This window comes from Phyllostomus discolor, chromosome 13 (assembly GCF_004126475.2).
Source record: "Phyllostomus discolor isolate MPI-MPIP mPhyDis1 chromosome 13, mPhyDis1.pri.v3, whole genome shotgun sequence".
Taxonomy (NCBI): domain Eukaryota; kingdom Metazoa; phylum Chordata; class Mammalia; order Chiroptera; family Phyllostomidae; genus Phyllostomus; species Phyllostomus discolor.
Genome location: NC_040915.2, coordinates 24,024,061 through 24,037,492, shown reverse-complemented (window position 1 = coordinate 24,037,492; position 13,432 = coordinate 24,024,061). Strand labels below are relative to the sequence as shown.

General features: G+C 50.5%; 1 protein-coding gene and 1 long non-coding RNA gene across 6 annotated transcripts in view; one reads left to right on the top strand and one right to left on the bottom strand.

Moving 5' to 3' along the window:
- The window catches only part of LARP1 (La ribonucleoprotein 1, translational regulator), a 76,884-nt gene that overhangs the window by 41,490 nt on the left and 21,962 nt on the right, over positions 1-13,432 (bottom strand). Inside the window, exon 1 of one of the 5 annotated variants that reach the window (XM_028528219.2) lies at positions 7,476-8,335. The exons of 2 other annotated variants lie outside the window; for them this stretch is intronic. In XM_028528219.2, the coding sequence (XP_028384020.1) occupies positions 7,476-7,896 (421 nt within the window). In that variant the 5' untranslated portion in view covers positions 7,897-8,335. Of the gene's footprint in view, positions 1-7,475; positions 8,336-13,432 lie in introns of those variants that run through there. 2 more of the 5 variants (XM_036014845.1, XM_028528220.2) reach the window with 2 other exon arrangements.
- Positions 8,651-12,958, top strand: LOC118498059. The gene is made up of 2 exons (XR_004900584.1): positions 8,651-8,945; positions 9,114-12,958. It is a non-coding gene; the product is annotated as an uncharacterized LOC118498059 (long non-coding RNA).

Below are 13,432 nucleotides of genomic sequence, written 5' to 3'. Positions count from 1 at the left end.
TTTAAAATATAGGTGATTTGCCCTGGCCGGTACCGGTATTGCTCAGTTGGTGGGGCGTCATCCTGTAAAATGAAAAGGTTGCCAGTTCGATTCCTGGTCAGGGCACATGCCTGGGTTGTGAATTTAGTTCCCGGTTGGGATGTATATGAGAGGCAACCCATTGATGTTCCTCTTTCATTTTGATTGTTTCTCTCCCTCCTCCTCCCTCCCTTTCTTCTCTCTAAAAATAAACAAATGAGTGAATGAATGAATGAATGAATGTGATTTTTTAAAAAAAGTGCAAGGCCAAAACCTGTCAGTAGGCTGGCCTGGGCCTGAGGAGATAAGGTGGAAGGTGCCCACTTGTGGCTCCGAGATGTGAGCCCAATCAAGGCAGCAGCAACCTGTCTTGTTTCCCCCTGGATTCTGGGGCCCGGCCCCTAACTCGGTGTCTCCTGAAGAACAGATCTAGGGAAGCGCTCTGCAAATTTGCAGCTGCAGAGCCCTAGAGCAAACTGCCATCCAAACTCTAAGTATGATCACCACGTCTGCCTCCACAGGAGGCAGCCAAATATATTTGGGGGCACTTTCCTTATCTGTGAAGTGGGTATAAAAAGATCACCTGCTCAGATTACATGGAGTAGAATGTGGGAAGCACCCAGTGAAGGTAACTGCGGTATCACTATTATTAATCTCAGGGTGATCAAAAGCTTCAATAAGCTAGTGTGTGTGACAAAGAAGGCAAAAACCATACAGAGCCCAGGTGGACCTTTCACCCAGGTGGCTCCCAGCCACTGTGGGACTTCAGTTCCTCTGAGAAGCTCACACCCTAACTTTAAGGCAGGGATGAAAAAAGGCTACCTCGAGGTGCATTATGTTGGGAGGGTACGGTGGTTGCCACCATAATTCTGGAAGGTGACTACAAAGCACCCTGTATACAAGGCTTCTGACAGAGGGGTCACCCGGGTTACTAACAGTGCCCCAAACTGAGACGGGCTTGGGAGCCCCCACCATATGTGACCTTTACATGGCTAGCTTTACAAAATTCATCAATCACGGCCCACACTCCTCACTGCACCCCCACCCACCCAGGGCTTTGACAGTCCAAAGGCACAGCCAAAAAAAATGGCACCGTGCCAGGACTGTCCTTCAGATTCTGGACTTCCTAAGGGAGATTTCCTAACTTACATGCCTGAAGAAGTTGGCCAGGTGGTCCTGGTAACTATTATAAATAGAACTACTTGAAAATTAAGCTAACTCCTGACTATCCATCCTCACTTAGGAAAGCCACGGATAACCCGGAACAGGTGCTTTGGAATGCAGCTTCCAGAGTATAAACCACTCACACGTGTGTGGGACATTTTAACAATGAACTGGGCTACCCCTCACTCAGTACCAATTTGATTCTCAAAGCTACCTCAGCATAGGGGCTAGTCCCATTCTGTGAATAAGAAAAACACAGGCAGGCAAGCCTCTGTCTAAGGTCACTAAGTGAGAACAGAGACAGATACTCTGACCATACTGTGGGTTAAATCCCATCACCCACTTTCTTTGCTGCTTTACCCCATTGCTTTCTATACTTACATTAGGCACCAAAATTTATTTCTTATCACGAACTCTCAGCAAGGCAAGGCTGTCCTCTCTCCTGGCTACTCCCTTGGGTTACTCTGGACCAGCCAGGGAGGTTCATGAGCCCAGACTGAGGCACCTGTGACCCTTCTCGAGGCCCCAAAACTCTAATTACCCCCTTTCAGCTTGTCTTGGATTTTGCAAACAGGGGCACTCCCATCCGCCAAGCTCTCCATTTTATAGAGGTTTTTGTGGTTTCAGGCCTGCTCCTCCTTCCCTCCCTACCCACCTCCCAAAGGGAGAGAAACAGTGCTGAGTAACAGCTATAAAATGCTTATTCTTGCCTAGGTCCCACTGCAGATGGGGTGGGTCACCCAAGAGCCTCTGCCTCTTGGGAGGGTCAGAGTTCAAGATGGCTTAGACTACCCACCACCTCCCAAGGGCCTGGAACAACCTCCTAACCACCCCTAACCTTTCCCTCCCTAGCAGGCGCTCACCTTCCATCTAGTGTAAAACCCAAACTCCCTGCCCAGAAGGAGGAGGGGCAGGGGAGCTGAAAGTTCTGAATGAAGACCTTCCCCCACCTTTCCCCTTCAGAGGATGCCCTAATTGTATGCATTTGTTTTTTAAAAAATTGTTTTTTATTGATTTTTAGCCAGAGAGGAAGGGAGGGGAGAGAGTGAGAAAAACACTGATTTGTTCCACTTATCTATACATTCATTGGTAGTTTCTTCTGTGTACCGTGCTTGGGGACGGAACCCGCAACCCTGGAACATCGGGACGCCACTCCAACCAACTGAGCTACCAAGAGAAAGTGCTTTGAACTACACGAAAAGAGCTTTAAGCCCTCACTTATCTAGGCTAACCCAGCAGTTCCTCGTCAGAAGTGTATAATACCAGTTATGGAGTTTAAAACAAACAAAAAACAATCATATGCCTCTGACAATTCATTCTTTAATTAACCTAAAATGATCAGATTTCCTCAACTGTCACCAAAATGTCTCCTTATAACCAGTCTCTTCAAACAGGACCCAAACAAGATCCACACAGTACACCTGATTGGTATCTGCACTCTTTTCATCTGTAACCGTTCCGTTTTGAAAAATGCCATTTACTGGCTGATAAGGAATCTGTGCTGTAGAATTTCTCCCATTCAGGAACAGGACAACTGCTTCCTCACAATCAGCTTGTTCCTCTCTCCCCACAGATCTATGGTTCTATTAGGTGTGGGTTCAGTTTTTACTTGGTGGGGCGCAATTTTCAGACAGTGCCGTGCGCTTGCCACTACAGCGCTGTAAGGCACATACTGCCCGGCTGATCCACCGTGTCTGATACGTACCCCCACCAAGTGCATGGCCTAGGTTCCTGAAGCCAGGAGTCACTCCAGCCAGCCCCCACAGGGCTGGGATTCAAAACTGGAGCTTTACCCACTACAGCAGATACAAACACACACATGTACAAAAGAACTCTATTTTGGTTTCTTTCTTTTGTGGGGAGAGGGTTGTTTTTTTTTTTTTTAGTTTTTTTTGACGCTCAAAAACCTTTGACAACATCTAGACCTAACACAATTCGGTCATTTTACAAAAGAAACAGAGAAAGCATGGGGGTTGGTGGTTTCCACAAAGCTGGTCCCAAGCAGAATCAGAAATGGAACAAACGGATCCTAATAATGGTGATCACTTACTGTAACAATTTTAAAAGAGTAATTATAAAATAGGTAGCACTCAACAGATACTCTGTGCTTGGCACTATGCATTTATAAAGGGCTTTATAAATATCTCCTCTAATTCTCATGACCTTCTGAAATAATAATGATCATTCTCATTTTGAGAGTAACAGTAGCTCAGAGAGGCCGAGCAATTCACCCAAGATTGCACAGCAAATTAAACACAAAGCTGAACATATATACAAATATACGATCATTATGCCGTACACCTGAAACTGACATAATATTACACGGCAATTATAATACAGAAAAAGCAGCAGCAGTAAAAGCAGCAAAGCTGGGGCTCAAAAGTGCAGACTACGTGATTCCAGAGCAGGGCTCTTACTTGCATTCCAGGCTACTTGTAGTGGTGGGGAAGGGAGAACTGGGGGCTGAAGTACGTCTGAGGCTGTGAGGTCTTCACTGTGTGAAGACTGAGGCCCAGATCCACAGATGCCTCACCAAGCGCCATGGGGTAGGGGGGACCTAAGGAAGGGCCCAACCCCAGGAAGGAAAGTAGAGAAAGGACGCAGAAGTTTATCTGAGGCCAGTTCAGTGGGGCGGAGGATCCCTGGGGTTGCCATGGGCTAACTGAGATTACAACCCTTTTTTCTTTTGTGCCATCAGCTACTATACTTCCAGGGACACAGAGAAAAGTGATGCCCAGAACAGAAACACTCAAGTCTTAGAACCTGCCCCCAACTTTCCTTTAAAGAGAAATCAAGAAGACTGCAGCACTGGTCAGTGTAAGCCAGAGCTGCCACACGACCAAGCCCCTGGCTCCCCACCCGGGGCTGAGTGGAAGCAGGCAGCCACAACACACTCAGAGGCTCAGCCCACTGCACGTGCGCTCAGCCTCAGTGAGCCTTCCCTTCAGTCAGACGGGCCTAGCCCACAGCCAAGAGCACGTGTGCACTCCCCCAACAGGTAAACTTAACGAAAGGCAAATAAACAAGTTAAAACTGACTTTTAAAGCAGTCATCACGCCACATTTCAAAGCAAAAATAGCCAATTCTTTGGGTAACCAACATTTAAGATTGATTATCCATACCATGTTCTTTCTGTGTGAGGATAAGCAAGATCCCCTTTTAGGAAGATGATCCCGTACATTTCATGGAGTACCAACACCATATCAGAAAAGGAAAGTATTACTACATTCTCCAACCTCCTCCTTTTAGAGGGAAAAAAACAAGAGACCCAGGAAAGAGTCCCGGAAAGTCCCCCAGTCTCAGTCTCCCAGACATGGTGTAGCTGCTACCACACATCAGGCACTGGGCTAAATGCTTTACACATATCACAGCGAATGCTCACAACAGACCCAAGAGGCAAATAAACCATTATTTAATCCCTATATACAAACGGGGAATCTGAGGCACAGAACGGGTAAGGAACTTGCTCAAGTAGGCACAGCTAGCTAGCAAGTGGTAAGAGCTGGCGTTTGAACCCATGTGGTTTGACCCCAGAACCATCATTTCTTCTTTTAACTAAGATGTCCTTATACTAAAAGAGTTGTGGCTAGGAAAAGAAAAAAAAAGTAAACATTTTCAAAATATTCTCAGGGAGGGAAATACAAAGAGCGAAAATGCAAATCCCAAGATTCCAAACTACAAATGTAAGACGTGGAAGCTTAAGCCAGAATAAAGAATCCCACAAGCAAGAGGGGAATATCAAAAAACATCTTTTATTACTAGTTACTGCATGTGTCCCTTAAAGAACTAAAACACTAGCATCTGAGCCAAAAGGAGAGCTAAAAATAGGCATTTGCACTAAGCTTTGGAAAGCTTTTTGCTTGCTTATGAGGCATTCATTTCTGTAGACTCCCAAAAACATATGCATCACAGAACACAAAAATTCCCAAGACCACCACTCCACTGGTATCACATTTAAACCTGTCCAAGCTGCAAATAAAATCAGGGCTGGAAAGGGGCCTTAGAGATCCATGTCAACTAAAAGAAAGGACCATCTAACCTTACCAGACAGACAAGTCAATCATGAAATTCTCCCCTCTAAAAGCATCCAAGCCCTAACTACAGATTAAACGGAAGCCACTGAATTAATTCAGTTAGTCTAAGACTACTCCAAAATTTCAAAATCAATGAGTAGACAAGACACTTTCTTGCCTTAAGATTCCAGGGGGAAAAAACAAAAACAAAAACAAGAACAGAACAAATCTATCCGACTCAGAATTTTGCTCTGGGCAAGCAAGCTGGTTTCTCCGCTCAGAGAAAAGGTGAGATGTCAGCCAAGCTGTCTTCTTCCCACGATCAATAACCCCAGTGACGCACCCTATCAAGGCCCCTGGACTTGCACAAAATACCAGCTCAGGCACCCAATACCACCTGATGTCATGGCTGATTTAAAACCCACAAGGCAGGTTCACCATTGGCTAAGCAGCAGCAGCAGCAGCCAGAGTAAGTAGCCCCATTTAAACTTCTGAGGAGTGCTCTCTCCTGGGGATGATTATACCCCTTTGAGTTTAAAGAGGGGGAAGGACCAAAGAGTGTCTTAGTTGCTTTCCCTCCCTCTGTGGGTGGATCAGGAGGGATATGCAAGAAAATGGAGGTTTCAGCACTGCCCTTTGCATAAGAGGGCTCTGGAAGGGAAAAGGGGGAAGGGCAGAACAGAAGGAAGAGAACCCGGTTTGAGGTACTTTAGTAAACCCCCAATGTCCCCTCCTCCAAATGAAGCAACCTTAAAAGAAATAAAAATTGCAACACGCCATGTTCAGAATTAGCTGTTCTGGCTCTCCTAGGGCTACGAGTGATCCTACTCCCTTGAAAGTGAAGGAATTAAGCTTCCCTCTGCAACTTTCCCCATTTTGATGGTTTAAATCAGTCAGCCTCAACCAGCGACTGCAGAAGGGGAGGACTTTTGAAAAAGCACTAGGGCTATGGCTACAGGCCATCCTTCTAACTACAATCGGGTTTTGATACTGGCCCACTTCAAAAGGACCCCAAACCAAAGAATCCAGACGCCTTTTGCCCCTACGCGCCGGCAAAGGGGGAGAGAGGGCGCGCTCCAAACCAAGCCGACGGTCTATTCTCGGCAAAGGGAGGCCCAGATGAGCCTCCATATTCTCTACGGCCTCCCTCCCCATGCTGACAAAGCTCCTTTGGGATTTCCTGCACCCCCACCTCCCCTGAGACCCGGCCCAAAAGGACCAAAAAATCGAGGGAGAGGGAGAGCGCGGGGACCGCGGGTCACATGCCGCTCCCCGCGCGGGGAGGCACCACGTTGTCCCGGCTGCGGAGGAATGCCGGGAAGGGGGGCCGCGCACTCACACTCGCGCACACGCACACTCCCGACCGCGCCGCCGGCCCGCAGCGGCCTTCCACCCCCAGCGCGGCGGGGGGCACGGAACGCACAGGCTGAGCGGCCGCGAGCAGCCCGCGGGCCGGCGGCGCATGGCGCCCAACTGTCACCCGCCCGCCCAGCCCGGCCACTCCCTCTGCCGCCGCACGCCCCTCAAGCCGCCGCTAGACCCCTCACTCGCCTCACATTTTCCGCCAACCCCTTAAAACCGGATTCCCCGCACACTCGCCATCCCGCCCCCTCTCAAGGCGGAAGGTCCCCCGGATCGGAGAGGGAAACCACCGAATTCAATGACACGTTGGGTTTCCTCTTCTCCCCATTCTCTTCGTAACCGACCCCTCAATCCGTCGCCAATGGCGATTCTACCGCCTGGCATTATCTACTCGAGAACAAAAGTTGTTAACTTTTAAATCCCGAACCCTTGTGGTCGGTATGAACTCATCGCCGGCGCTTTGCTGCCCATGACATATGCTCATTAAACATTTACAACATGGGGACGATCGCAATGCTACCAAAACGGGGGTCGTGGGGCACAGTGGGGAAGAGGTGGCTTCCCGAGGAAGGTTTAGGCTGGAAAGCGTCTCTCACGCCAGCACGAGGTGGGAGCGAAGGCCCTTTGCACCGAAACCAGCGCCCACCCGCTCCCGGCGGGGTAGGCCCGGACCACGCCGTTGCCCACTAACCGCTGGGTCCTCCCGGAGGCCGGGTCCTCCGGCAGGGGCAGGTTCTCCAGTGTGTCTGGGAGAAGTGTTCACCGACCCAAATTAGCCAAGAAGCAATTTTTTTAAAAATTCCCGAGTCACCACGATCAGCGGCGGACCCCCGGGCCCTGGAGGCCGCTGGGGGAGGGGACGTCTCCGTCCCCGGAAGAGAGGCCCCGGTACCCAGGATAGCAAGCAGGGAGACCCACCTGGAGGGGACTGTCCGTTCACAGCGGCTACGACCGGCGGCAGCGTGTTCTTAGTCCACGGGTTCACCTTGGGCGGAGGGGCCTCCACGAAGTCCCGGCGCCCGGAGCCCGCGGCCACTCCTCCGGCAGCGCCCGGCTCACCGCCCTCCTCCCCGTCGCTGAAGGCCAGGCCCTCGGCGCCGGGCGGCTGAGGAGGCCGCGGGCTCTCGCGCTCCAGCTGCCCGGTGCCCTCCTTGTGTGGCTTGGCGCAAGGCGGCCGAAGTCTGCGGCCACTGCTGTCCGGCTCCCCCCCTCCGATGTCGTTCGCCCCGGGTTCGCCCTTGCCCTCAGGCGGCGGCGGCTTCTTCCTCATCAGCCCGTGCTCTTCGGCCTGCAAGAGCGGGGCGCCTCCCGGCAGCAGCGGCTCCACCTGAGTGGCCATCTGCGCGCCCGCCCCCCCGGAGAAGCCGGGCGCGACAGAGGCGGCCTCCCCCGCCTCGAACTTGGCTCTCAGAGCGCCCGCGACGCCTTCCTCCGCGGCGCTGGGACCCAGTCCCTGCTAAGGGTCGGGGTTCACGCTAGGCGCGGCCTCCCTCCCGGTCGGATGCAGCCGCTGTAGATCCGAGGCCCGCTGGCGGGGCGGGGGGGGGAGGAAGGCCCCCCACTCTGCGGTCCAGGCCTCCTTGGCGCGCGTCCCCCCCCGCCCGTTTCTAGGAAGGCAACCCCACCCGGAGCCTGGCGGGCTTCTCGTCCCGTCCCTCCCTCCCCCCCGCCGCCGGGACGGCCCGAGCTTCCCGGCTCGGGGGCTACTGCAATATGGACGGACGGGGGAGAGGCGCGGCGAGCCGAGCCGACCACGCGATCCGCGGCAGGCGGCGGGCGGGCGCGCGCCTCGCGACGCGGCGGGCCAGGGGAGGGACGGCGCAGCGGGGGCGCGCCCGCCGGGGCCGACCCTGGTCGACGGGCGGGCGGACGCGCGCGCTCACGGCCTCGTGGGCCCGCCTCTCGCCCCGCCCCTCGCCTCCGATTCCTCTGAGCACCTCCCAGGCTAGAGGGTGAGGGGTGCTCAGATCCGACGGGGGCGAGCACGTGCCTGATGCAATTCGGCGGGGGGGGGGGGGGGCAAGGGGGGGGGCTGAAGATACGGGGGGGCGGGGTGAAAAGGGGGAGGTGTCTTAAAGGGCCAACACTTGAGAGCGGCCGCAGGTGGAGCACATGGGAGCGAGCCACGCGGCTGGCCGGGCCTGCTCCTGCTCTCCAGGTTGAGTGCACCAGGTTCGGGGAAAGGAACCATTAATGTCATCTTCGACTTATAGGATGATGGAGGGGGGTGCCCATCTACCCCGAAGACGCGCCGAGGTCGCCCCATCCCCTGGCACCCCACGGGTTTGGCCCCTCCAGGCCCCGCTCGGGTGACCTTGGGCGAACCGCCCTCACCTCCGCGAGCTGTGCCCAGCTCCTCCCCGCCAACCCTGGGGACACTGCCGGGAGGTGTGTTTGACGCCCATTCCGGAAGGCGGGTCCTTAACCCTTGGAAGCAGGGGGCGCCTAGGAAAAGGGAACGGAATTACCAGCCCCCAACCCGGCCAAACCCCTGAAACTGGGTATTTATGGGCAGGAAATGTCTTTTCTTTCAAGTGGATTTCGTTTTTTCAACAGAATTGTTTTGGGCGGAGTTGAACCAACCCCTGACTGATACTCCGGAGGTCTGAGATTTTATTCTGGCCCTCGTGCTGCCCGTTATCAACTCAGCAGCAGTCACTAACGCAGTGGGCCTCAGTTTCCCTAATGTAAAACGAAGGAGTGGTGTATGACCACAGTGGTTTCAAACTTTACTGCACATTCAGTTCGATAAATATTTACTGACCTCGTACTGTGGGGGCCTTTGGGTTCTAGGAAACCGGGGTTTGGCAATAAACCAGGCTAACAAAGTCCCTATCCTCGTGGAATTTACATTCTGAGGTGGAGAAAGAGACAATTAAATAATGTGATAAACAAGTTCTTGTCTAGTATCCATGAAAACGGTACTGACTACAGTAATATGTTAGTCTAGATCAGCTACTTTGGTTTGGATGATGAGGGAAAATTGAGCACAGATTCCAAAGCATGTCTAACAAGACTCCTTGGGCGTTTAGCCACCAGGTGGTCCCACACACTTCACTTGGAGAAGTCCTTGCCTCTAATTTAGTCTGTGATCCCACCTGCTCAAGACAGAACAGCCTGGAAATGTTGGCCATCTCCAAGACAATCAGCACCCACAGCCTGGTGGATAGAGGAGAAGGCTGGCTGAAAACCCTGCTGGAACTTCCCCTCAGGACAAGGGTGGCTGTAGGGCCGTTGGAACCAGGGCTACCTGGGGGAGGTGCTGGTGGGGATAGCCAGGCTGTCTGACGTCTAATCCCATCTCTTCCGTGGCTTGAACTGTGCACCAAGGCCAGCTCTGCACATGCCCTTGGGCCCCATTTGCTGGTGGGAAAATCGGGGTAAATAATGCTTGACTTGCTTCTACTCTCTGAGCTTTGGTGAGGAGTCAAGTAAGACAATGTAAGCCAAAGAGCTGTGCAAATTATAGAGACTGAGGTCAATGCTTCAAAAGAGGGACTAAAGAAAGTAATGATTAAAAGGATCTCAGTGAATTTAAGCAGGGTTTTTCATAATTGTGTTATATACGCCTTTAATCAGAAGGTAAATTGTTGCACATTGCTACTGGAATGCATTATTTTTTACTGTATTTATTAATAAGTCATTCCTGAAGAGGGTTATTCACACTAGGCCACCGGTGGCAAACACAAGGCCTGCGGGCCGAATCCGGCCCTCTACCTTGTTTTATCTTTCCTGGCACCTTGTTTCTCCCTTGTTTCCGCCTGAGCTCCTTGCCCCTAGTTAAAGAGTAGTTACATGCATACAATCCTAAAATTGCATTCGGCCCTTCCCTTTGAAGGCAACCGCGAGGCTGATGTGGCCCCCAGTGAAAATGAGTTTGACGCCCCTGCACTAGGCCCTCTGTCAACTTTGTTAATGGGGACATGGTAGTCATTGTTGGTCATTCTTTTCAATATTTCTGTCATTGGAGGTAGAGGGGAAAGGTGCCCCCGTACAACTCAGAAGGGGACTCTGAGTACGACTCTGTGTGGACAAGTAACCCAGGTCACACACTCAGCACCCAGTCTGAACGAAACAACCATGGCCAGGACCTGCTGTGAGGAGGCTGGAGGGGCACTGGGATCTGCACACCCTGGGCCTGCCCTGCCCCAGAAAGCATGTCTACATGGACACACAGGTTCTCGACACCTGTGTGTCCTTTTACAGATGGGCAAACTGAGGCCAGAGAAGATGAGAACGCCGTGAAATTACATCTAACACTGAGGCGGTTAGATTTAGAAAAAAAAAAGAATCTGAATGATTACTCAGTCTCCTCGTTTTGCTGATGAGGACACTGACGTCGAGAGAAGGAAAGTTACTTATCCCGGGTCACACAGGTAATCTGTGGCAGAGCCAGGTCTCACACCTGAGTACACTGATCCTAAATCCAGTAGCTTGTTCTGCATAATGGGTTTGGGATTTAAATTCAGCGTGTTTTGTTTGTTTGTTTCTTTCTTTCTTTTTTTATTCCTAACCCACGCAGCATTCTACACCCATGTGTTTAGTTTTAACACTAATAATGATCCAGTAGTTAAGAGTAGCTTTTATTGAGTAGTTAATATATGCCAGGTTCTATGAGAAATACTTGACATTCATTATCTCCTTCAGCCTCACAAGTAACCCAGTGAGATAGGTGTTAATTCTGTCCACAAGTATTTGTTGAGTTCCTACTATGTGCCAGGCACTAGGCTAGGCCCTGCAGGTGTAATTATCTTCAGTTACAGACAATTACAAAGTTCAGAAAGGAAAGGAAGATGGGTAGCTGGGTCCTAGGCAGCAGCTAAATATCAGAGTGGACTTTTTCAGGGCAGTCTAACTCCGTAGGCTGGGTTCTTACCCACCGCCGCACACTGTAAGGCCTGTCTTCCCTCCATTGCCACATCCACAAGGATTTATGAAGAACCTATCAAATATATAGACCTGGAGAAGATACTGAAAATCTTGAATCCTGTCTCTCCAAAAGGTAGACTCAAATTGAGGGGACCAAGTAATTAAGCCAAAAAAGAAAGGAAAAAAGGCAAGACAACGTATGATTTAGGCAAAAGGGACAAGAATCAGGCTAACGAGTGCTGTCCCCATGACTCTGACATGCCATATGCTGAAAACACAGACACACAGAGAAAATCAGACTTGCAAAATACAAATGACAAAGGGGGTCCAGGTACTTATTTGTAATCAATTGTGTGTTTGTTTGCTCCTGGTGCTGACAATGTCCTAATGAGAGACAGAGGAAGCTGAATGAGGGGCCAGAGAGCCGGGAGACCTGGTTTATAACCTGGGTTTCCTCTCCAGCTTTGCCGAAAGACTTTGGGCAGCCTCCTTCCTAGGATTCCCTCTCCCCGTACACAAAATGAAAAGCAGGACGCCTGCCCATCTGGCTTGTGAGGGCGAAGAAAGATACGGCTTCCGTGAAACTTTATTCTGTCTTTGGGGGGGAACAGGTAAAAGTGGGGAGGGGATCGTTCTTTTAGTTATCAGTGCGTATTAGGAAGGAAAATTTCACACCCTCGGATGTGCAGTTTTATCTCTCTTTGAGTTTGATTTTCCAAAAGACCTTGTATTTCTGGGAGAACTTGGGCTGTATCACTTATCTGCTTCTGATATCGGGGCTCCTGGGCAGGAGGCCTCTTTACACTGACACGGAGGGGTGGGTGGGGTCAGCAAAAGCAGGGGCCTTGGCCAAAACAAAAGTGCCAGCTGGGGAGTGTTTTTCCAAACGCTGAAGATTCTTGGGCCTTCTGATACATGCCAAGAAACTCCAGTTCCTGGGAGGAGGCTCAGCCTAGGTCACCTCTCAGGAAGTAGACGTAGACAGCAAGAGTTAATCTGAAAGGCGAGGAGTGACGGAGGGTGCTGACTGATCCCATACTACCCAGTAAAGCCCCAGGGCAAACCTTCCCTGTCAGTATGATTATCCCTGTTTTAAAGATAAGGTGGTAAGCTGCTCAAGGGAGCTGGTAAAGGAACAGAATGGGTTTGCAGTGAAGAAGGTCTGAGAGAGAATTAACTTTTAACCCATTCATTGCTCTGTGGTAGAGAGAGGTACCACCCTAGCCTTTTTCTCCTCCATTCTGCCTATGCAGCCTCTCTTCCCGGCCTCGCTACCCTCCCTGGCATTCCTGCACTTCTCAGGTGGTCTCATGATAGGCTTCCCCACTAACTGTTCTCCCTGCCATATATATATTTATATGCATATGTTCACATACATATACAGTAGTTCCCTCTTAGATGTGACCCCCAGTGGCCACCTGAAAATGCAGACAGTACTAAACCCTGCATGTGCTGTTTTTCCTATACGTACATTCCTATAATAGAGTTTAATTTATGAAATAGGCATAGTAGGAGATTAACAACAGTAATAACAAAATAGAAAAGGCATAACAGTATGCTGTAATAAAAATTACGTGACTGTGTGTGCTCTCTCTCTCCCCCCCTCTCAGTCAAGCTCACTCTCACTTTCTCTCTGATAACCAATCTGATAACAGACAGCTACTCAGTGACTAACAGCTGAGTAGCATATACAGTGTGGATATGCTGGATAAGGGGGTGATTCACATCCCTAGCGGGACAGCTCAAAATTTCATCACGCTGCTCAGAATGCTGTGTGATTTAAAACTCATGAATTGCTTATTTCTGGAACTTTTCATTTAATCTATTTGGACTGCGGTTGGCTGAAGGTAACTAAAACCACTGAAAGTGAGACCATGGGTAAAGGGGATCTATTGTATATATAATATACATTATATAGATATACTTTTAAGTAATAACATACAAAAGTAAAATGCGTTAACTTTAGCAAACAAAAAATGTTACATCTTGTGAACCAAAAAGCACAT